The 22,202-nt window shown below is 43.3% G+C and overlaps 1 protein-coding gene across 1 annotated transcript; it reads left to right on the forward strand.

Moving 5' to 3' along the window:
- The first annotated feature begins 701 nt into the window (after positions 1–701).
- LOC108261267 (B-cell receptor CD22) lies at positions 702–22,202 on the forward strand. Its single transcript, XM_053681451.1, has 9 exons — positions 702–1,044; positions 4,129–4,323; positions 11,607–11,642; positions 11,781–12,032; positions 12,165–12,437; positions 18,053–18,304; positions 19,135–19,401; positions 20,670–20,777; positions 20,870–22,202. Exons 1-9 carry the CDS (start codon positions 702–704, stop codon positions 20,926–20,928), a joined length of 1,785 nt encoding a protein of 594 aa, XP_053537426.1. The 3' UTR covers positions 20,929–22,202.

Genomic DNA, 22,202 nt, shown 5'->3' on the forward strand with positions numbered 1-22,202 from the left:
ACGGACGGAAGGGGATAAACGAGTACGAGATAGGTTAAGCAGGCCGGAACAACAGGACAAGGTAGGAGGAAAACATTTGGCTGTGAGGGATAACGTAGGGTTTTAGGGGGGGGCATGTACAAAAGACTCTAAGGGCTGAGAGGTGTGAGACACGACCTGCAGTAGAGTTATGGTCGAATGTAAGAAAGGGATGAGCCCGATAGAGAGGGTGATAAGCAAACTCTGTACAGATGAGAAAGCCATTAGGCATTATTGTAAAAAATGGAGTGAGAAGACTAGTGGTGAGTGGAAATGGCCCGAGGAAGGTACTCTATATGAACAGCTATGCCAGATAATGAAAGAGAGATTAGCTGTATGGAATGAACAGAAAAAAGGCTTGAGAGTGAGGGAGAAAGGTGTGAAGACAGAGAAGATAGTGGACTGGTTTGTGAACCCAGGGAAGGAGGAGAAGGAGAAGGATAGACGGCAGAGAGAACGAGCAGAGGCAGTGGTACGGAAGAAAGAAGAAAGGGAAGCAAGCCTAGAAAAAAAGATATAAGAGGCCATTCAGAAAGAACGGGCCGAGGCCCCGCCCCCATATAACCCTCAGTACCGCCCTGTGTGAGACCTGTCAGAAGTGCCCCCACCTGCCAGGCTCTACATGATGCAAGAACTGGAGGACCGAGGTGGACATTCAGGGTACATTCAGCGGATACCAAAGAATGGGGCATCACATGCGGGAGGATGGAGAACCTACCAAAATGGAAGAAGGAGCTGCCGGATACGAGGATAGAACCCCGGTCGAGAGCGAAAGCCTTTCGGAGGGCAGGATTCGACAGCTGGAGGACGGTAAATTGGGAGAATCAAAATCACAGAGGTCGAGAAGAGCACTGAACCAGACAGTAGGAAAACATGTGAAGAGCCTGAGTAAGGACTCAAACAGCCTAATATACCACCAGCAGAAGATGAAGCAAGTGAATTCAGACATGGATCTGGACGAACAAGGAGGGACTGAGAGTGAGGGGACTGAAACAGATGATGAAGGAAAAGTTGAACAGGACGTCAGTGAGGAAGAGGACTCAAGGGCCACCCCCCGTTGGAGGCACCACTGAAATATGGGATGCAGTGAGGAGCATGTTTCTGGCTAAGATGGACCCTGGGAAGCTCGAAAATATAAAACTGAAAGACGAAGAAAACGTGATAACCTTCATACAAGAGTTTCAAGACAAATGGAGGGATGAAACGGGTGCCAAATGGGATGATTCGGTGGCAAGTGTGGGACTGTTCAAACTGCTATTGAAGAAGGCTCTGCCTGGGGAAGTGCAGCAGAAGACAGAGGAAGTGGTGGGGCTCAACGCAATGGAATGGGCTTCATTTCTGGCACATGTGACCCATCACGTGGAGCAACACAGAAAGCTGAAAAAAGAAGCTAAAGATGCCACTGAAACCCTAATGAGCCAACTCTGTAAAGCACAGCTCGGCGAACTGACCAGGACTAAACAGGAAGAGAAGGAATGGAGGACGGAACACATTAAACAAGCGTCATTAATGGTGCCCCATTCACAAACGGCAGCTGACCCTTTGCTGCTGGCCAGTGGATACCAGGCCCACCCACAACCGCAAGTCCCACACATAAATACTATGTTGCACGCCGCCCAGATGGATTACATATATCAAATGAGGGCCCCCATGTACCCGGGGACGCCACCCGCCTGGGGGAGGGGACAAGGATACGGACGGGGTCGAGTTCTGCAAAGACCAAATATGGCAGCTGAAGGGTGTTGGGGATGCAGCGACCCTAGCCACTTCAGGAGAAATTGTCCACGTGTCCCACGACCAACTTGGGGAGACCACGTGGATAGGGCCGAAAGAAGAGGTCAGGTGCTTGGACTGAGAGCGCCGGAGAGCTATGGAATGCCACCTCAGTGGCAACCGCTACCCCCAGTACCCCCAGGTGGCCCCATGTATGGCCCCTATGGGGAGCCGGGACCCAGCCAGAGTTGAGGAGGCCTAGAGAAGCCCGGGGGGGAGCTGATGCAGTCCGTCACCACACTGCACCCAGAACAAGAGCCAACTGTTACAGTGACGATCGGAAACACCTTGCGAGCGCCCTTTATGATCGACACTGGAGCTACATATTCAAGCATAGGGAAAGAAGGTTCACAGCTCCCTCTCACCTGTAAGGCAATACAAACTATGGGCTTCTCAGGAAAAATACAGACCTTACGATTCACTGAGCCTCAAGAACTAACTCTGGATGGCGTGACAATACAAGCACCCCTGTTATATTTGCCAGGAGTGCCTGTTAACCTACTGGGACGTGATGCCCTGTGTAAGCTGGGAGCTCAGATACAGTGCGAGGTGACTGGGATTTGGGTGACATTCCCTAAATCAATATCCACACAATACCTACTGTTGCACGAACCACCTAGCACCGCCCGTAATGTGAGGATGGTATACTGGTTGGAGATGTCCGATCCATCTAACTCGGAACTCTGGCAGAGATATGCAGAATGGAAACCATGGTTACAGTACATGTGGCCCGATTGCACAGAGGTGGAGGCCCCTTTACATTGCACTATTAAATATGATGATGGTGGACGAGACCAGGAATATGCTCAGCTTTGGGAAGACATGGAACAGGAACAAGTAACAGACATTAAAACCATGGATTTAATAAGCAGCCCACAGGGAATGGCGGCTATGATCAAGCTCCCAGAGGGAATCACAAACTGGTATCAGCTGGAAGGGACGGCGCCCCATGTCACACTCATGGTCACCAAAGGCCTTGAACCGGAAGATGTAGGGCCAATGATAAGGCAGGCGAAAGAAGTAAAAGAGTGGAAACCAGCTACCAATCCATCTTTGCACAAATCGCCTGATGGAAAGTTTGTGTGAATCTCAATAACGGCAGTTGACACCGCCGTGGCCACTAGTGTCTGCATATGCACGAGCACGGACCGAAGTGGTTTGCAAATGGCAGTTAAGGCAGCAAAAGATCAGGACAATGAGGAAATACTGAAAACTGTTCCAGAACAGCTATGGACAAAACATCCGACCGACGTAGGGCTTGTTAAATACGCCGACCTAGCTCGGATTAGGGTAAAAGAGAATGCAAGGTTGCCCTAGCAGAAATAGTATAGTTCGCGCTAAGGGTTCAACCATTACGGGACATGATTAAGGCAGCAGACCCATCACAGCCAAATCCCCCCCTTGTCTGGACTCTTGAAGCTCTAGCCGCACTCGCAGATATTAAAACGGCCTTAATGACTGCTCCTGCATTGGCTAACCCAGACTATAGCAAACTATTTCACCTCTATATATCCGAAAAAAAGGGGTACGCGTCGGCCGTCTTAACTCGACAGTGACAAGGCATGGGGAAACAGGCCATCGTCTATTATAGCATGGCTCTCGATAGCATAGAAAAGAGGATGCCACTCTGTTATCGTTCTTTGGTAGCGGCCACATTTGCATATCACAAAGCGTCCTCAATCACCATGGGTCACCCAGTTACATTATATACGACCCATGCACTGCATGCGCTCCTAACGAACTCCTGTCGAACAGGGTATGACTCCATTCTGTCAGCCCCAGAGCTCACTATAGAACGGTGCACCACGGTGAATCCGGCCGATAAACTGGTAACCCCGATAGATGGTGTACCCCATGAGTGCGTAGCGGAATCAGAGAAATTTTTGAAAGTGCGTTCGGATTTGGAGAACTGCCCTATTGATAATGCTAAGCATACGTATTTTGTGGACAGTTCCTGTTATCGTACCGATATGGGCAATAAGGCTGGGTTGGCAGTAGTAGAAGCACGACGAAACCCGGCGACGTTTGAGGTGGTGATGAGTGTTCCCCTTCCCCAACCCTGCTCGGCCCAGCTAGCTGAACTACGGGCGTTGACAGCTGCATGTAAGTTGGGCCGTAATGATAGTTGCACTGTGTATACGGACTCGGCCTATGCTCATGGAGTCTGCCATGTGTTTGGACCAATCTGGGCTCAAAGGGGATTCCAGCGGGCAGATGGGTCTGCCGTGACCCACGGGGAAGCGATTTCAGATTTACTATATCCTATGACATTGCCCAAAAAATTAGCTGTAGTGAAATACAGGGCACATAAGACTGATGATTCCTTTATCACTAAAGGGAACGCACTGGCGGATGAGGCAGCAAAGAAAGCTGCCGTAGAGCCTGCGCAGATGATGGCCCTAACTCAGCCCGAGGAGAGTCAGCTGCGGCATTCACAGGAAGACAATGTGGCCCACTTAGTGGAGCTGCAGAACACCGCAGGGGTGGCTGAAATATCGATGTGGATAAAACAGGGGGTGAACAAAGAGGCGGGTACTGGATTGTGGCACAGCATAGAAGGGTTGTGTATAGCCCCAGATCATAAGCTAGGTTGTGTATATCATCCTCAATCCCAGGGCATGGTGGAACAGGAGAACGGTACCCTACTATGTAAACTGGCAAAAATATGCGAGAGCTTTCGCCTAAACTGGGTCCAAGCCTTACCAATGGCATTGATGAAGATGCGTTCACAGACCAATCGTATGACGCACTTGACTCCTCATGAAATGCTTACTGGGCGCCCAATGGCCATAGTGTTCACCCGAGGTCCATACACAGGGCCGTCTTTGGCACAATTGGAGGACGAAATGCAGGATTATGTGCGAACCCTCACCCAAATCCATAGACATTTGTATTCACAGGTTCGTGAGGCAGTCCATGGAGAGAACGAGGTACGGGAGGACGTGCGTCTAGTGGCACCCGGGGACCAGGTATACATTCATATCTTCAAGAGGAAGAGCCCCCACGCGGGACGCCGGGAAGGACCCTTCACCGTGGTCGCTGCAACCCCTGCGGCTGTGAAAGTTCAGGGGAGGAATTACTGGTATCACTTGAACCACTGCAGCTGCGCCGAACCAGGTAAGGGACCGCTACTGCAAGACACTACCGACGAACAACCGTCGACCTCAGGCCTAGTCAGTACAAGGCAGCCCACTGAGACAGTGGTGTTCACCGATAGTGACAGGCATCCCTGAACCCTGCCTACAGCACTCAAGCCCAGACTAAGCGGCGGGCTGTGGAAAAACTAGATAAACTGTCTCAGTCTGATGCCAGTAGCCCAAACGGCTAGCCCCTCTGCTTCTCTCCACTCCTTACTATGATATGGACCTTGTTCTCTCGCCCCGAGTAGAAGAGACGGGTGTCGTAGCTACCAGCCCGCAGGAATTTGTAACCCCACCGGAGGAGGATTTTCTGTCTACGCTTGCCACTCTCTGTCAGGACGTTGACGACCCCGCTTTGCCTCTGAGCCTAATTGACTTGGATATGCTGCAGTCCCTTGAAGCACAGTTGAGCTTACCTGGGCTTACTCCTGAGCTTCAGTCTCCACATGAATCCTTGCACACTCCCCTACCACCAGTTCCGAAGGGGACTGGTGGCACGAGCTCCGCAGAATAGTAGCGCATATGGAGGTAGGGTGATTTTTGCAGCAGGGCTAATATCATTCTTTTTCTTTTTCTACGACCTGATGTTTAGAAGGACTATTCATACCTTCAATAATGCCCTGGATTCCTATATAATTCACCCACGATTGGTTGCTACTTCCCGCACAGCCCCCTATCCCTGTATTAGGCATGTTCGATCCTGTACTGTCCCTGGCTTAAATGTGGGTTCACATAGCTCGATGTGCGCGTTAGCTCTCCTTAAACTTGCCGATGAAGAGTCCCTGATTGGCAGAAGTCCCCATTTGGCCTCATTCACTTTCTCCCGAGCTTGATCAGCGGAGATTCGCGTGGGACATCTTAGAATTACTGGTATGGCACGGATGAGTAGGTGCTTCTTTGAGCTGCCCACTATTGGCCCCCTGTGGCTACCGTTCCTTTGCTCGACTACAGCGTGTTCTTACCATGATAGTACAGGTTCACCTTTCGCATCCCGGGCTCTCCACCCCCTCCTCATTGCCCCAATGTCAACTCCTATCGCACATAAATTAATGAAATTACAACGCTATTCAATCTCCACCGATAACACCTCGCTTACGGAGGAGCAGAGTGACATGTATCTGGCATGGATGGTCCATACTGCTCGATCTGTGACGGATCGCTCGTGTCTCGTATTTCATGATCGTAGCCTCACCCCCCATTTTATGCTGCCTATGGGGAACCTCACGGAATGCCTCACCACCCCCTATTCTGTTGATTTTTTGTGTCCTACTGTGTGCCTTCTTGGAGTCCTTTCTGCTGACTTTGGCCCATCGTGTATGTACAATGCAAGCTCCTCATGCCTGTTTCACCCTGTTTCCACTCAAGTGTTGACTTTTGTCCGTGTCCAACCGTCTCTGCCCTTGTTCTTTCCCATTTGCCTCTGCTCCTCTGTTGGCATGTATCCTGTGGGAAACGTGTCTGCCCGATGTAATGTCTCCCTGTTCGCTAATGATTTGCAAACTGAGACCCTCACTGTCTGTGATTCATCCACATGCACCCCCAGTGTGACAATTCCCCTACCTGATCTTAGTGTTGGTACAGTTCCCCTTGCAGAAGTTTTCTGGTTTTGTGGGGGCCAACGTATACGCCAGACTTTGCCTGCGGAATGGCAGGGGTGCTGCGCCCCGGTTAGGCTGGACAGTAAGACCCGTGTTTTGTTGGTGGCTGACCAACCGTCATCCAGCCGGTCCCGTTCATGCTGCGATGTGGCCCTGTGGACTCAGTATGTCCGTGACGCTGGTGCAGTGAGCTATTCTGACTGGGCCACTGATGAGACCATCCATCTTGACTTTGGGGGCACCCCTCGTTGGCGTTCCTGCTCGCTACAGAGCCATGGAGGCCGTTGGCAGTGGTGTAACATTTATTTTGCTCCCGGCCGTGTAGATCAACCGCAACGTGGCGTGGATTAATTACATGTGGTACAACGAGCAACGCTTCATTAACTACTCGGTGAGTGCTTTCGGACTGGTCCGTGATCAGCTCCATGCCACCTCCCTTATGGCTGCTCAGAACAGTTTTGTCCTGGACCAGATGCGTGCCCCTGAGGAGGGTGTCTGTGCAATGATTGGTCCCGAGTGCTGTGCTGCGATCCCTTTGCACACGGGTTCTGAGGGTGCTCTCTCCAAGGTCCTGGGTCAACTACAGGCCTTCCAAGCAGAGCAAGCGGCTAACTCCGGCTTTGGGTCTAGTCTCCGCCTCCCGCCGTGGCTCTCCTGGAAGCAAGACTCTGCAGGTCCCGACAAATACAAAACTGTGGGCTGACAGGCCTAGCTGAAAAAGATAGGGACGTGTAGATCCAATCAAGTAGTTACTGTAGTGGTCACTCATACTTAGCCTAGCAACGGCAGTAGTAGTAGTAATAAATGATTAGGGGAACTCAGTTAATCACACTTATAATCGATGTAGGCAAACAAACGTATAATCAAGGTAGTTAGATTCGAAATAACATATATATATAGTTGAAAGGAGAAGTTAAGGGTTAAGAGTTATGGCTAGGTACATCTACATGGGTCCGACGCAAAGTAGACGTGACATAGGGGGCCATAAGGCCCATTCTCCAGCTGCCAATCTACTATGAAGCCCCGGGGCGCACACCGCTAGCACGTCTCCCACCAGGTCTACAAACCCTCCTCAGCTCCTATCCTGATCAGTGTAGTGTAGAAGTGGTTACTGTAAGGGACCCTTTTGAATACAAGGATGAGCGAAGGAATTATGGCTTCATTAGAGTAATCCTCCGACAGCTAGCGAGGGACGAACATGCAGCTGCGAGTATTGTGACTGATCTGGCTGCGACTGGTACGGCTCCTGATGTGACTTCAAATGCAGATGAAGCAGCATCCACCATTGAAAACGACAACGAGACACGGGAGGCGGAAGACGTTGTGTAGGACAACTACAAGTGACACAGTAGGACGATTACAAGTACATTACGAATAAGAAGACAGTGATTGCATACAGTTCCTGCTATACAAGGTAGAGGTCGGAAGAGACCTATCCGAGAAAAAGCAGGTATTTCACATCATGACTGTATTTTGGTATACCAGCCCGGGACAACCTGACTCCAGCGCACTCCATTCAATTTTGCGGTTACCCTGCACGTTTTACTTGCATAGCTCCGGCAGTACTGTGCGAGAACACAAAACCGTCCTGGAATCATTGAAAACTACCCCGGAACAAGCTATCGTACAGATTGAACCCACAGAGGAGGGTTTGGGCGTAGACGAGGGGGACTAACACCTGTGGGGATACATAACAGTGACAGTACGACAATGGTCTGTGCAGAACCAAAAAGTACGAAAGGCTGTGTTTGTACATAAATATCCAAAGAATTGATCAACTATAAGAAACCTGATTGAGAAAAGGACCACTGATAAATCCATCGGACCCTTCCATAAAATATCAAGCACTACAGAAAGAATCAGAAGAAGATGGGATGAGCCATGCCCTAGGTGTAAGTGCTAGCCTAACCTCTCCCTAAGGGTGGCCCTCAACGGTGCATAAAGCACCTGGGTTGAAGACCATCAGACCATCAGTATATAAGAAGAGCTAAACAATAGACCCTGAGGACAGTAAGGACAGTAACCAGTGTATTCAGGCACTCGTTTGGTCATAAACACTGTCGAGCACTAACAAAGGCTGGCAGGGTGGGAATTTTTCCTTGTGTAACGTTTTTTGGCCCACCCCTGAATACACGCAGCACGCAGAAGAATATGAGATACTAAAACGAGACACGAAGGATACAAGGCTGTAGGTCACAAGAACCTTGCTGACAAAACTAGGGAAATACGTTTCTCACTTTGTATATGAATGTAACCCTTGTAACAGTAGTGGTAGTTCTCAGCAACCTTATATAATCAGTAAGCATGTTGGCAAGTGTAGTAGAAGGAAGTGTAGTAGAATAATCCGTATTTAGTAGTGATTACCGAGCATACTAAAAATGAGGAAAAGCATGACGAGCTACGTATACCTGATGACAGGGCAACGGAGAAGGGGCGTATTATCACCGATTCTCTAGTTGCCTATTTACTATGAAGCCTCACACCACATTGCACTAGAAAGTCTCAGGCACATCAAGACCTATTAAAAACCTATCTCGATAACTGTAGTGTGGAAGTAATAAATGCAAGAGATTCAGATAGTGAGGATAGTGATTCAGGGGAGGAGGAGGTGTATGGACAGGGGCAGTACGGCTTTGTAAAACTGACCCTTCGGCAACTAACCCAAGATGGACGAAAGGTGCCCCAAAGCCAATTCATACATAGGTATCCTTTGAACTATGAGGTGAGGCTTCCCCAAAAGCCTCAGAGGAGGGAATGTTGCAAATAATTTAGTATATTGAATAAGGAAAGTAAGAAAATAACCACAGGACGTTAGACGTTATAGATGGAGTGCGTAGGACGTCAACCAAAAGAGCGAGGTCTGCAAATATGTGAGACAGCTGGTATCTAGTGTTGAGATCAAAGCCCTCCAGTCTCTCCAGGGCAGCGAATAGGAAACCAAGTCCCGCGTTGTGAGCTGCATACCAACAGGTATGAAAAGGGGGGCATTCACCATATGCACCTGGTCACAGGTAGCCAAAATAACATGCACCACTAAGTTGCAAATGGGCCACCAAGAAAGGAAAGGAATGAGGCAAAAGCAGAGAGCTATCTATAGATCTATACATACACACACACACACACACACACACACACACACAGAAGGAGAGGGAAAAAGACGTATAAAAGAGCAGTAAAACATGAACAGTCACAGACAAGAGTAAATAATCTAAAACACTCACCCATGTTCAAATTAGTGGGAAAAATATCCAAAAATAAAGTAACAGAGACCCTCTTTGTCCAACGACCAGAAGCCAAGTGATGAACAAAACAGGAAGTACGGTTTTAAAAAACCCAAACCAGGCTGGGTCGAACCTAAGGGGCTTGAGAAAAGGCTAAAACAGGAACCCAAGGGGTTAGGGAAATAGATAAAATACGATTATAAGAGTTGTTGAGACGGGGCACTGATGAAACATAAGGGTCATTAGAACCTGTACAAATACGGACATAAGGGGAACGGGAGGTAAAAATTGCCAGACATATTGGTATTGGGAAATAGAAACAAGGGGGTGGAGGCTCATAGAAAATTGTATAAAAGGGGGAGCCCCGCTCCATGCTAGTTAGATCACTCTTTGGGATGTCTCAAATGGTTTGGATCTCATGTATTGGGCTGAATAAAATTGGACCTTTGCTTTTCACTCACTGATTCTGTGTGATATTTTGAACCTGAATGAGGACTCGGCTGAAGTAGCGTGAGTATATTTTTGCCAAAAATTCTTAACTCGTGTTATATCTGTACTGTATAGTGGACAAGGAATTGTTCCACACTATGTCATTTAACACATCTACATATAAATACCAGGAAACAGAAGCTGAAATTCTAACCTCTCTTCTCCTTTTCATCTTTTGATCTCAAACCCAAATGTCTTCAGTCTGCAGCAATAAAAATAACTTGGCCTGCTGTTTTCAGCATAGTTTATATGGATTGCTGTTAATTGGATGTGTCCTCACTGCAGCCTGTGGTGTAATGACATTAGATTAGATATACTATGTACTGGATGTTCTAACCTTAACACTAACCCCTGAGCAGTTAAACTGCCCCCTGTTCTTCAGAAAAATCCTCCAGGTCCTGCACATTCTTTGCTTTTCCAGCACCTTCTGCATATTTTAGCCCTTTCCAACACAGGCTATATGATGTTCAGATCTGTCTTTTCACACTGAGGACGACTGAGGGACTCGTACACAGCTATTACATAAGGTGCAAAACACTCACTGATGCTCGAGAAGGTGACACGATACATTAAGATTCAGGGGGGTGTAAACTTTTGAACAGGGTGATCAGTTTAAATTGTTTATTTATTTAAAGATCTTATTTTTTCCATTTAGTACTGCCCTTCAGATGCTAAATAAGATACTTGCATGTTTCCCAGAAGACAAAATAACAATTTACATTAATCATCCTAAACTGTGTGTGTTCATTAGCCTGTGTGTGTTCATTAGCCTGTGTGTGTTCATTAACTAGTGTGTGTTCATTAACCTGTGTGTTCATTAACCAGTGTGTGTTCATTAACCTGTGTGTGTTCATTATCCTGTGTGTGTTCATTAACCTGTGTGTGTTCATTATCCTGTGTGTGTTCATTATCCTGTGTGTGTTCATTAACCTGTGTGTGTTCATTAACCTGTGTGTGTTCATTAACCTGTGTGTGTTCATTATCCTGTATGTGCTACTGAGCTCAGGTTTTTCCTGATATATGACATCATCCTGCAGGCTGTATGTATTACACCACAGCTCTAGTGCACAGGAGCGCCTTTCTCATGTGATACACAGCGAAGGAAGTGTGTAATCCAGCTTCAGATTAGCAGATGTGGATCAGATTAAACATGAGACAGTAATGAGCAGCATAGTGACCTGAGAGAAAATAGCTTTTTCTAAACTCCATTCATTACTGAAACAGGTCGATATATTGCATTTCTTATAGCTGAAGTTAAACTAAATACAGATTTTGTTGCAGTATATGACATTGTTCTTATTTGCCTTCTTAAAGAAAAGAAACAAGTCAGCGTTACATCATATTCTCTGTTCCTCTTCCCTTTTTAGTGCTTATTTCACTTATCCGAGTCGGACAAGCTCAAGGTGATTTATACATATTTTATTGCCTATGTTGTGTACATGTTGGATTTGTATTAAGGTGGAGAAGATTGTTTGTACATTGTCATGCAGAATGTAAGTTGTTTACATTGACAGTGTGTGTTTGCTTTTTGACTTTTCCAGCAGTGTTTAAACCAGTTCTGTCTGTGGAACCGAATTCACCTCAAATATTCAGAGGAGAGACGGTTACACTCACATGTAGGATTTCAGGATGGAGTGGACCGTACTACTGGTACAAAGATGGTGGTTATAGTCACAGTTCTGCTGAAAATTACTACACTATAAATGTAGATCAGAGTCACAAATACAGCTGTTACGGGTCTATTTATCGACGGTCAACGCCATGGAGTAATGAAGTGACTCTCTCAGTGATAGGTACATGTCTGATCTTACACTCCTGTAACATGCACTGATGCACATAATCATTACAAAACACACTGATTAAATATCAGATGGTCAGAGAAGGGTGTGTTTGACTGATTTGATGTATTTGTTGTAACTGTACAGAGAGACCAAAAGCCATTCTGACTCTGCAGCCTGATGGACAGATATTCAGTGGACAGGAAGTCACTTTCACATGTGAAATACGAGGACATGCAGACACTGAGTGGATGTACAACTGGTATAAAGATGGTGTCCAAATATCCTTCTACACTGAGAACAGGAAATATTCATTCACTCCTGTAGAGTCTCTCAGCGCTAAATACACCTGCAGCGGACGGAGAAGAAGCGACTCTCAGACCTCAGAGACCAGCAACACTGTTACACTCACTGTGTCAGGTGTGTGTGTGTGTGTGTGTGTGTGTGTGTGTGTTAATCTCTTCCTCACACCAATATTTAGTAATTTCAGCATCACATCACTACATCTGATCTGGAAGATCTGGAGTAAAGAGCAGCTGTGATATTCATAACCTTCATCCAGTGTTGATGGATGGTGTGCTCAAAGTTGGTGGAGGACTTAGTAGAGCAGCGATGCCAGAAGAGATGAAACGTCCTGTTATCTTGTCAAAGGAACACCATGTATCCAAATTCATGTGGCCACATGTTCATAAAAACTAGGTCATGCTGGTGTTGGCTCAAATTTAGCCTATTACCCAAAAACATTTAAAACTCAACTTAGAAGCCAATACTCACATCTACCTCTGAGCCCAGTTGGAGATAGAAAAAATACACCAGCCGTGAGTGAGAAGAAGCAAGGGTCCAGCTTTATTATTCCAATCCACCACACGAGATCCACTCCGATGAGAATTCTCAGAAGTGATCCCAATACCCTGAGCTTAAGCTCCAGTATTTATACTGTATTTACACACTAGATAACCCATATGTTTCCAGAAAAGGCCTATTTCACTTACACATAGAATCAGAACCCAGGCATTTCTAATAACCCAGAAAATAAAAACCCAGAGTTTTGAATTACACAGAGAATCAGAAACCAGTATTCTCATTTACCTTAGGTGGTCAGAAACCAGGATTCTCAATTACCTAGGGAAATAAAATGACGTAGACAAGACGACTAAACACCCTGGAGGGACCTTGGTCTTATCGTTATCTCGGGGGGGGGGGGGGGGGGGGGGGTGGGGGGGGGGGGGGGGGCAGTTTGACCCAGCCACCCTTATAACTGGCTCTCTTCATGGTTCTCTAAAAATTAAGGCTTTCCTTGCGAGACGAGAATCTTCACCATCTGAATCATGAGTAAGTTATATTTTTCTATTTTTCCTGTATTTCTCGTCTATAATTTATTTTCATATTTGCACTATATTTCTTAGTTTATATATATTTATACTACTTGAAAAGCGGTTTACTGTACTTCCAACTTCTTAAATATCATTACAGTTCTACTGTCCTGCATATCCTACAATTCTGCTTTTTATAGAGTTTCTCTATTACTATAAGATTCTATTAAAGTTATTCATGTGTGTGTATGAGGAAGAGAGTGTGTGTGTGTATGTATGTTGTGTCTACTTGCCCGCCCTTGACTGTACGAGTGTGTGTGTGTGTGTGTGTGTGTTTTTAGCACTCCTCAGCTCGTACACTTCTTTCGACTTTTTGACTAACAACCCATAAAGATCTTTAAAGTGTTTCACCACTCTATCCACCTCTGACTAAAACCGCTTCTGTATGTCTAGGTGCCGGTGCCCGTCGTCAGTCCCCTCTCTCTCCGTTACTGGACCTGGATCTGGATCTGGATCTGGACACTCATTACCAGCTTATGCATCTCACAGCTGATATCATGATGCTACTTAACTATCTTCGCAGCACCCCCCTAAGAATAGAGACCCGGGATTCCCCCCTCTTCTTCGGTACAGAATCTGCCCCACGAACGTGCGTGTTGACGCCTCTACACAGTCAGAACCAGAACCCCCCTCTAGCTTCCAATCCGAGGATGATGTTGTCTTCTCCATCATCCATCAGCATCATGATATCAGCAGTGAGATGCACAAGCTGGTAATGAGTGTCCAGATCCAGGTCCAAACCCTGATCCAGGTCCAGTAACGGAGAGAGAGGGGACTGACGACGGGCACCGGCACCTAGACACATAGAAGCGGGATTAGGCGGATTGGAATTACGAGCAATTTAAGAGCAGTAATAGTAAAAAAGTCAAAAAGAAGTTTACGAGCTGAGGAGTGCTAAAAACATACATACACACACACTCTCTTCCTCATACACACACATGAATAACTTTAATAGAATCTTATAGTAATAGAGAAACTCTATAAAAAGCAGAATTGTAGGATATGCAGGACAGTAGAACTGTAATGATATTTAAGAAGTTGGAAGTACAGTAAACCGCTTTTCAAGTAGTATAAATATATATAAACTAAGAAATATAGTGCAAATATGAAAATAAATTATAAACGAGAAATACAGGAAAAAAAGGAAAATATAACTTACTCATGATTCAGATGGTGAAGATTCTCGTCTCGCAAGGAAAGCCTTAATTTTTAGAGAACCATGAAGAAAGCCAGTTATAAGGGTGGCTGCCCCCCCTCGAGATAACGATAAGACCAAGGTCCCTCCCGGTTGTTTAGTCGTCTTGCTTACGTCATTTTTTTAACCTAGGGAGATGAGAATCCTGGTTTTTGAAAACCTAGGTAAAAGAGAACCCTGGTTTTTGAAAACCTAGGTAAATGGGAATCCTGGTTTTTGAAAACCTAGGTAAATAGAAACTCTGGGTTTTTGTGTCCTGGGTTGTTGGAAATGCCTGGGTTCTGATTTTATGTGTAAAGTAAAACCCCTGGTTTCAATTCTATGGGTAAGTGAAATAGGCCTTTTCTGGAAACCTATGGGTTATCTAGTGTGTAAATACAGTATAAATACTGGAGCTTAAGCTCAGGGTATTGGGATCACTTTTGAGAATTCTCATCGGTGTGGATCTCGTGTGGTGGAATGGAACAATAAAGCTCGACCCTTGCTTCTTCTCACTCACGGCTGGTGTGTTTTTTCTATCTCCCACTGGGCTCAGAGGTAGATGTGAGTATTGGCTTCTAAGTTGAGTTTTAAATGTTTTTGGGTAATAGGCTAAATTCGAGCCAACACTGGTAAAGAAGGTCCTGTACTCCACTCTCCAACAACAATCGTTGGATGATGAGAATTTTCACACCATCCTTTGTGAAATTGAAGCTATTCTTAATGACCTCCCCATCACAAAGCTTCTGATGATTTAAACAACTTGGAAGCTCTTACGCCCAATCACATTTTATAGCTGAGATCAAAACCACCTCTTCCACCAAGGCTTTTTAAAGACAGTGATCGGTACATAAACACGTAAAGAGCGACAAGTCCAATACTTGTCTGATCTTTTTGGAAAAGGTGGGTCAGAGAATTCCTTCCACTGCTCCAGGAATATCAGAAGTGGACGAAACCACACAGAAGCTTTGCTGTTGGTGATATTGTGATCATCATGGATCCAGCAGCTCCATGGAGATCTTGGCTAATTGATGAAATAACTCAAACATATCCTGAGAGTAGAGGACTAGTACGAACTGCACAACTCAAAACTAAAACAGGATTACTGGACAGACCTGTGATTAAAATCTACCTGTTTTTAGAAGACACTGAGGATTGATCTCTAAAGTGGACATACACATACATATTCCGGCTCCTTTGATAATTTAATGGATTGTAGTTGCACACCAGCAATTATGGGGTCGGTGTGTAGGAGGCATTGTAGACACAGGTGTATCTAAAAAAAAAATGAATATGGTAGAAAAGTTTTTTTTTTTCCATAATTTAATTCAAAAAGTGATGCTTTCATATTTTCTAGATTCATTACACAAAGTGAAATATTTCAAGCCTTTTTTTCTTTAAATCTCAATGAATACGGCGAATACGAATCAAAAATCCAGTATCTTAGAATATTAGAAAAAAAAATTATAATACAGAAATTCGAGCATCTGAAAGGTATGTTCATTTATGCACTCAATACACGGTCAGAGCTTTAATCCTTTAGCACAAATTACTGTATCAATGTGCCGTGGCATGGAGGCGATCAGCCTGCGGCACTGCTGAGGTGTTCTGGAAGCCCAGGTTTCTTTGATTATTGTATTATAAGTTATTCTAATTAACGTTTAACGTATAATGTATTAACATTATTCTAATATTTTGAGATTTTTTATTTCCGTGAGCTGTAATCCAAAATCATCGAGATTAAAACAACAAAAAAAAGGCTTGAAATATTTAACTTTATGTGTAATGAATATAAAATATACATATTAAATTATGGCAAAAATACATTTTTCCACAATGTACATTTTTTTTTAGATGCACTTGTAAATGTATGTGTAATGCATGTATTTTGAGGCTGTCACCCCTGGGGGGCAGTATATACATGGAAAGGGGTATAATCAGGTGATTATATGATATCAGGTATACCCAGCTAACAATGTTTGGTTCCCAGAACATACATTTTTAAGGTTTGTTTTTTGTTAACCAGCAACGTTTTCTTTATGGAAATAGAAAGATGTGGTTTGGAAAGATAGGTTTGCAGTATGTTCCCCTAATGTTCTCTTAAGGCTCCCATGATGTTTTGTTCATGTCCCCATAAAATGAGAATTGAAAACTACTCAAAGTGTCTGCATAAACTTTCATAATCTGTTTGTAAAAACCTTGCTGCTGGACCTACTTGATATGACTCACAATTCCCAACTCAGTGGTACAGGTAGTAAAACTTGAGAACGTTGAGCTGGAGAACTGGAGAACTTTACCTCAACTCAGCTAGTAGCCTATTTTTTATTGAAGGCTGTGGTAATTTACCTGCAAATGTATGACTTGATCAGATAAAAAGTTGGATTTATCATAAAACTTGCCTCAGGTGTTTTCATTGTTTGCAGGACTACCAGACCATAAAATATAAAACTTTTTGGCTAACACGAGACTAGGCTAGTTTGGTGTCAAGCTAAGCTAACTAAGCTATCATTGTATGGGTTTAGCTGCTACAGAACCATGCAGAGTACATTATCTGTCCTTGTGTAGCTGCTCCCAAACTTATTCTTCTGGTCAGATTAAAACGTATGCTTCAACTGATGTTTGTCGTTTCTTTTATTGCATTCTTTCACAACTTAAGCGCATCAATCACCGTCAAACACCGTGAAAAACTGAAATAAAGTACAGAACACATTCTCACATGAGCATATTGTACATAAGCATGTTCTTAAGAGTCCATGAGTATTCATTCATCTTGCTCACATATTAAACTAGCATTAATGGCCTTAGGAATCATTGCACTATTACATTACAATACAAACATGAAACACACAACATCACAAACCAACATACCGTGTGCGCCTTCCGACCAGAAATCTAGGAGTAGCTGTAATGCTTTACTGTTTAATTATTCTCTTCTTTAGCATCTAACTCCGTGTACAGCGTAGCACCAAAAACTGCATGCACATTTTTGCACTGCTATTAGTTAGGCTAATCACATGACCACAGTAACTTAAATTCAATGCAGTTCACTAGTATAACCTGTAGGTGTCACTATTTTTGCAACCCTTGTAAAACAAAACTCACATAGGCAAATTATTATTAATATTTACATTGCATTATTGTAATAACAACAACATAACAAATAAATACTTTAAAGGCTTAAAGAAAGAAAAGACCCATACATGTTTTCAGCGGCAGCTACATCATGTTCACGTAAACTGTAACTCATATAGACATTTACACATCAGAGGATGTTAGTGATTCAGTTTCAGTGCCTTTACTGGCTAAAGATAAATAAAAAAATCTGTGTATATCCTTTTTTCCCTCACACTGACTGTGAGATGGCTTTTGGCAGAATTGAGAGAATATAAATGCATTATTAGACACAAATAATCTGATTAAGATGATAAAACTCTTGTTTATGTTGTAAAGAGGAAAACTTTAATATCATCATCATTTCATATCAGCAGAAAAACCCAAACCGACTGTGAGAGTGAATCCTCAGCGCTACGTCTACACTGGAGACAGAGTTACTCTGAACTGTAATCTGCTGTCTAATGGATGGACTTTTCTCTGGTACATAGATCGAGTCCAAGTAGCTGAAGACACCAACACACTCCATGATACAGTCTCTAATGCAGGAGAAACAGTGTATCAGTGTAAAGCACGCAGAGGAAACTACGACTCAGAGCTCAGTGATCCAGTTACACTTACAGTTAGAGGTACGTCATGCTTTCTACTCTCTCACTGCATGTTTTAAGTGATTTCTTATTATATTTTAGATATTTATAAAGCCTGTCATTCATGAACAGTAGAGCAAAAGTTAAAGTACCGCTGAGTGTGTGTTCATCAGGAAGAGAATCTCTGTTATAAGAGATACAGACTATCAGATATCAGTGTTATGTAGGGATAATAAATCTCATGGTAGTAGAAAGATGGAAATTATAATTACACAGCACTCATGTTAATCAGACTCATAATGGTGTTTATAACTGTAACTGAAACACAGACATTAGTGCTGAAACACTCACTACAGAATATTAAATTATGATCAGTATAGAAAGAATGTACAGTGTGTGTCTGATACCAGAGGCCTTAAAGCTACACTGTAAATAAATCACCTGCTCCGTCTCTATAAGTGCTGACTAATCACTTTGGAAATCATACATAAGAGACCTGGAGCCAGATCACATCAGGATCTCGAGTAATTGTAGGATTTTTTTTCTTTTGCTCCACTCTGCTTCCTTACCAATGACCAAAACATGGAATTATACAGAATAAAATGTGATGTCATGAATCACCTTTCATTTTATTAAACAGATCTGAATAATACTTTACTATAAATACATATAACACAATACCGAATGATTAGAATCAGGATCTGTTGAAGACGCTGGACTTTTTGGTGCAAGTGGTTATAACTTGTCCAAAACATTTACATGTGTAATGTTACATTCTTCTCCAAAATCTTCTAAACTCTCTACACTCATGAAAACCAATCAATCAAAAGCATACTAATTATTTCAGGAAATATTTTACTATCTTTGTACAGCGCTCCCAAAACCTGTGGTGTCCATAAATCCTGATGAACAGGTGTACAGAGGAGAGACTGTCACTCTCAGATGTGACATACAGGATGAAGAGGACTCTGACTGGATCTACAGCTGGAATAAAGATGGTTCTGGTGTCAGTAGTGAACAGGAGTACAGAATCAGTAGTGCTGAAACATCTCATGCAGGTAAATACACCTGTAGAGGAAGAGAGAGAGGAGACTCACACTCCTCACACACCAGTGATGCTGTTACACTGACTGTATCAGGTGAGTGTGATCATCTCCTCAGTACTCATTAACCTCAGGTTCACCTCAGCACTCAGTACTGTGTAGATTAGAGCTGCACAATATGCATACAAAGTGTGATATGCAGTAAAGATGTTGGACTTTGAGATGATGATGTGAAATGCAGTCGATGAAGACTAAAGATGTGATTTTTATTTATTTGCTGACTCAATGTGCTGCAAAATGCTGAACATGAAAATGTCCCAGGTCTATCCAATAATAAATAATATTAATGGCAAAATGCCTCTTCTTTTATTATTACTGCATTAAGTGTAAAATGAAATAATAAAATGCATTCTGCTGGTTCAAACATTTTATATTGAAGGATGTTTTAAATAACAGTCAAACATAATGCAGTACATTTTGTCTGTACACTTTTTCTTGAATAAGAGAACAATGTACTTCACATTAAATCTACTCTCACAAAAACTAAATTACTTTCATAAATACCACAAAATAGTTTGATAGATATTCATGAATAATTTCACTATGACAGGAGTCTTTACAGTGTATCAGTAATAGTGTGTTTGTCTGTAGTAGTGATTAGTGTGTTAATCACTCTGACAGCAGAACATGAGCAGTTAACATCCTGAACTGTGTGTTTCATCTCCAACTGCAGAAAAACCTAAACCTGAACTCACAGCAAGTCGTGAAGGAGCTGTACTGAAAGGAAACTCCGTGACTCTGTCCTGTACACTGAAGCTGCAGTCTGCTGGATGGAAGTTTTACTGGATCAAACCCACACAGAGCACTGAGACTGAGACTGAAACAGACTACTACAACATCAGCTCCGTTTGAGTCTCTGATGGGGGTCAGTACAGGTGCAGAGCTGGTAGAGGAAACCCAGTCTACTACACACACTACAGTGATGCACTCTGGGTAAATGTTACTGGTGAGTGAAAAAGGTTGGCACTTCTTAACAGATTTTATATATTATTACATACGTCTACACTGCATCATCACTAATTACTTAAAGAAATAGCAGTTATATTTTTATAGAACTGTATATTATTTAAGTATATTTGTATTTGCAGTGTTAATAATGTTATCAACTAGCTTATCAGTTCATGCTAAACAATACAGCACTGTCCAAAAGTCGGTCTGATTCTGATTTGAATACTCATGAAACTTGTATGTATTAGATCTATGGCCTGTTCTTTTATGCTTTATATATGATTAATTATAATTTATTATTAGTATGATTATAATTATTTTATTATCCATGGTATTTTTCCCTCCTGTTCTATCAGATGGAAAAGCTCCACTGTCGGTACTGAAGCTCCTCAGCAGTGCAGTAGCGGCCTCTCCGTATGTGCTGGTGACCATCATTCTGGCAGTGAAATGTTACAGAGCTCGAAGTAAGACCTCACAGTGTTCATCAGCCATAAAATTAAACCCTGACATTTAATAAGAGTCTAATTTGAAGTGTTCATGAGTGTGTATTTTACAGCTGACCCTGATGAGGACAACAGACCGTACAGAGTGATAGAAGCTGAAACGTCTGTCTGAGTCTCAGGTGTTTACATTATTTTATCATCTAGCTTTTATATAACAGCAGCTCCCCGTGCAACAGAGAACACTGCATTTAGCCCATGGAGCTGTAACGTGGTGAACGAACGACTCTGACCCGAAGACTTGAGAGCTGAATTAATCATTTCTGTTTCCGGGGAACAGACGTGAGAAATGCGACGTGACAAAAGAAAGAACGACTCGGATCGGGAGGTGAACAAACAGACTGTATAGCCTGAAGACCTAATGCTAAGCTATTAATTAATCATTTCTGTTTCTCATAATTTGGCCTTGGCTGCAACAGCCTATATTTTTATTTTTTATTCCAAATGTGATCGTTTACATAAGTACTAGATGTGTTGGTGAATTTAACATGTAACATTTTAATTATATTCTGCTGAAATGAAAAATGACTTGAAAAAAGATTTGTTCATTTTGCTGAAGGAGATTCAAAGATCCGAGTCAGTAAAATGGTCCGAACTTCCCATCACTACTGCTCACTGCAGAGCCAAATAGATGGAGCTGGACGTCTAGCTCCACCTCTCTTGATCTAGTCTAGTAATCTATGGGTCTAGTCTAGTTCCACGTCTATGGCTCATTTCGCCACCTACTGGCTGTTAACATCAATGCAAGCCCTTCATTAGATCAAACTTACCTAATGGGGAAAAAAATGTTGATTGTTGATGCACCAAGGTTAGGTCAAAGTAACCATGAGACTTGCATGGAACTGGAGATGCTGGCATAGCTAATATTGCCTCATCTTTCTTTAACATTTTTCATGATTTCATGATTTTTCTGCACTGTTTCTGTGACAAACTGCATGACTAGACTACCTTCTTTTTTCCACCCACTGTATTAAGGCTATGTCACGAGTCGTGGTCAAGCCAGAAGCAGGTGCAGATAATGACTTTTATTGAAGCAAACGTACTATGAAACAAAGACACTAAGACAACTTGAAAAAACACTGTGGCATGAAACAAAACACTGAGACATAAACAACATGAGTCTAAGACAACGAAAGACAAGCTAATGGTGCAGACAAGGACTATATATACACATGAGTGCTTATTACTCAAAACATGAATCAGGTGCAGGTGGTCATGTGACAACTAGAGAAGTGCAGTGACTGATGTGAAGTGGAGTCCAGAGTTTCCCGATACGTGACAGGCTATGTAAGCAATTTGTGAATTTTCTCAGTCATGTGATTCATTAATGTAATAAAGTGTGCTCCTAATATGCTCTTTGCTTTTAAACATAGGAACTGAGTTACCCTT

The sequence above is a fragment of the Ictalurus punctatus genome, chromosome 7, assembly GCF_001660625.3.
Source record: "Ictalurus punctatus breed USDA103 chromosome 7, Coco_2.0, whole genome shotgun sequence".
Lineage (NCBI taxonomy): Eukaryota > Metazoa > Chordata > Actinopteri > Siluriformes > Ictaluridae > Ictalurus > Ictalurus punctatus.

Bases quoted from the DNA above. Each gene is read 5' to 3' on its own strand.
- LOC108261267 (XM_053681451.1), top strand. From the start codon at position 702: ATGGGGCATCACATGCGGGAGGATGGAGAACCTACCAAAATGGAAGAA. The intron at 12,033-12,164 runs GTACATGTCTGA...GTAACTGTACAG, and splicing joins AGTGACTCTCTCAGTGATAG to AGAGACCAAAAGCCATTCTG. The intron at 18,305-19,134 runs GTACGTCATGCT...ATCTTTGTACAG, and splicing joins AGTTACACTTACAGTTAGAG to CGCTCCCAAAACCTGTGGTG.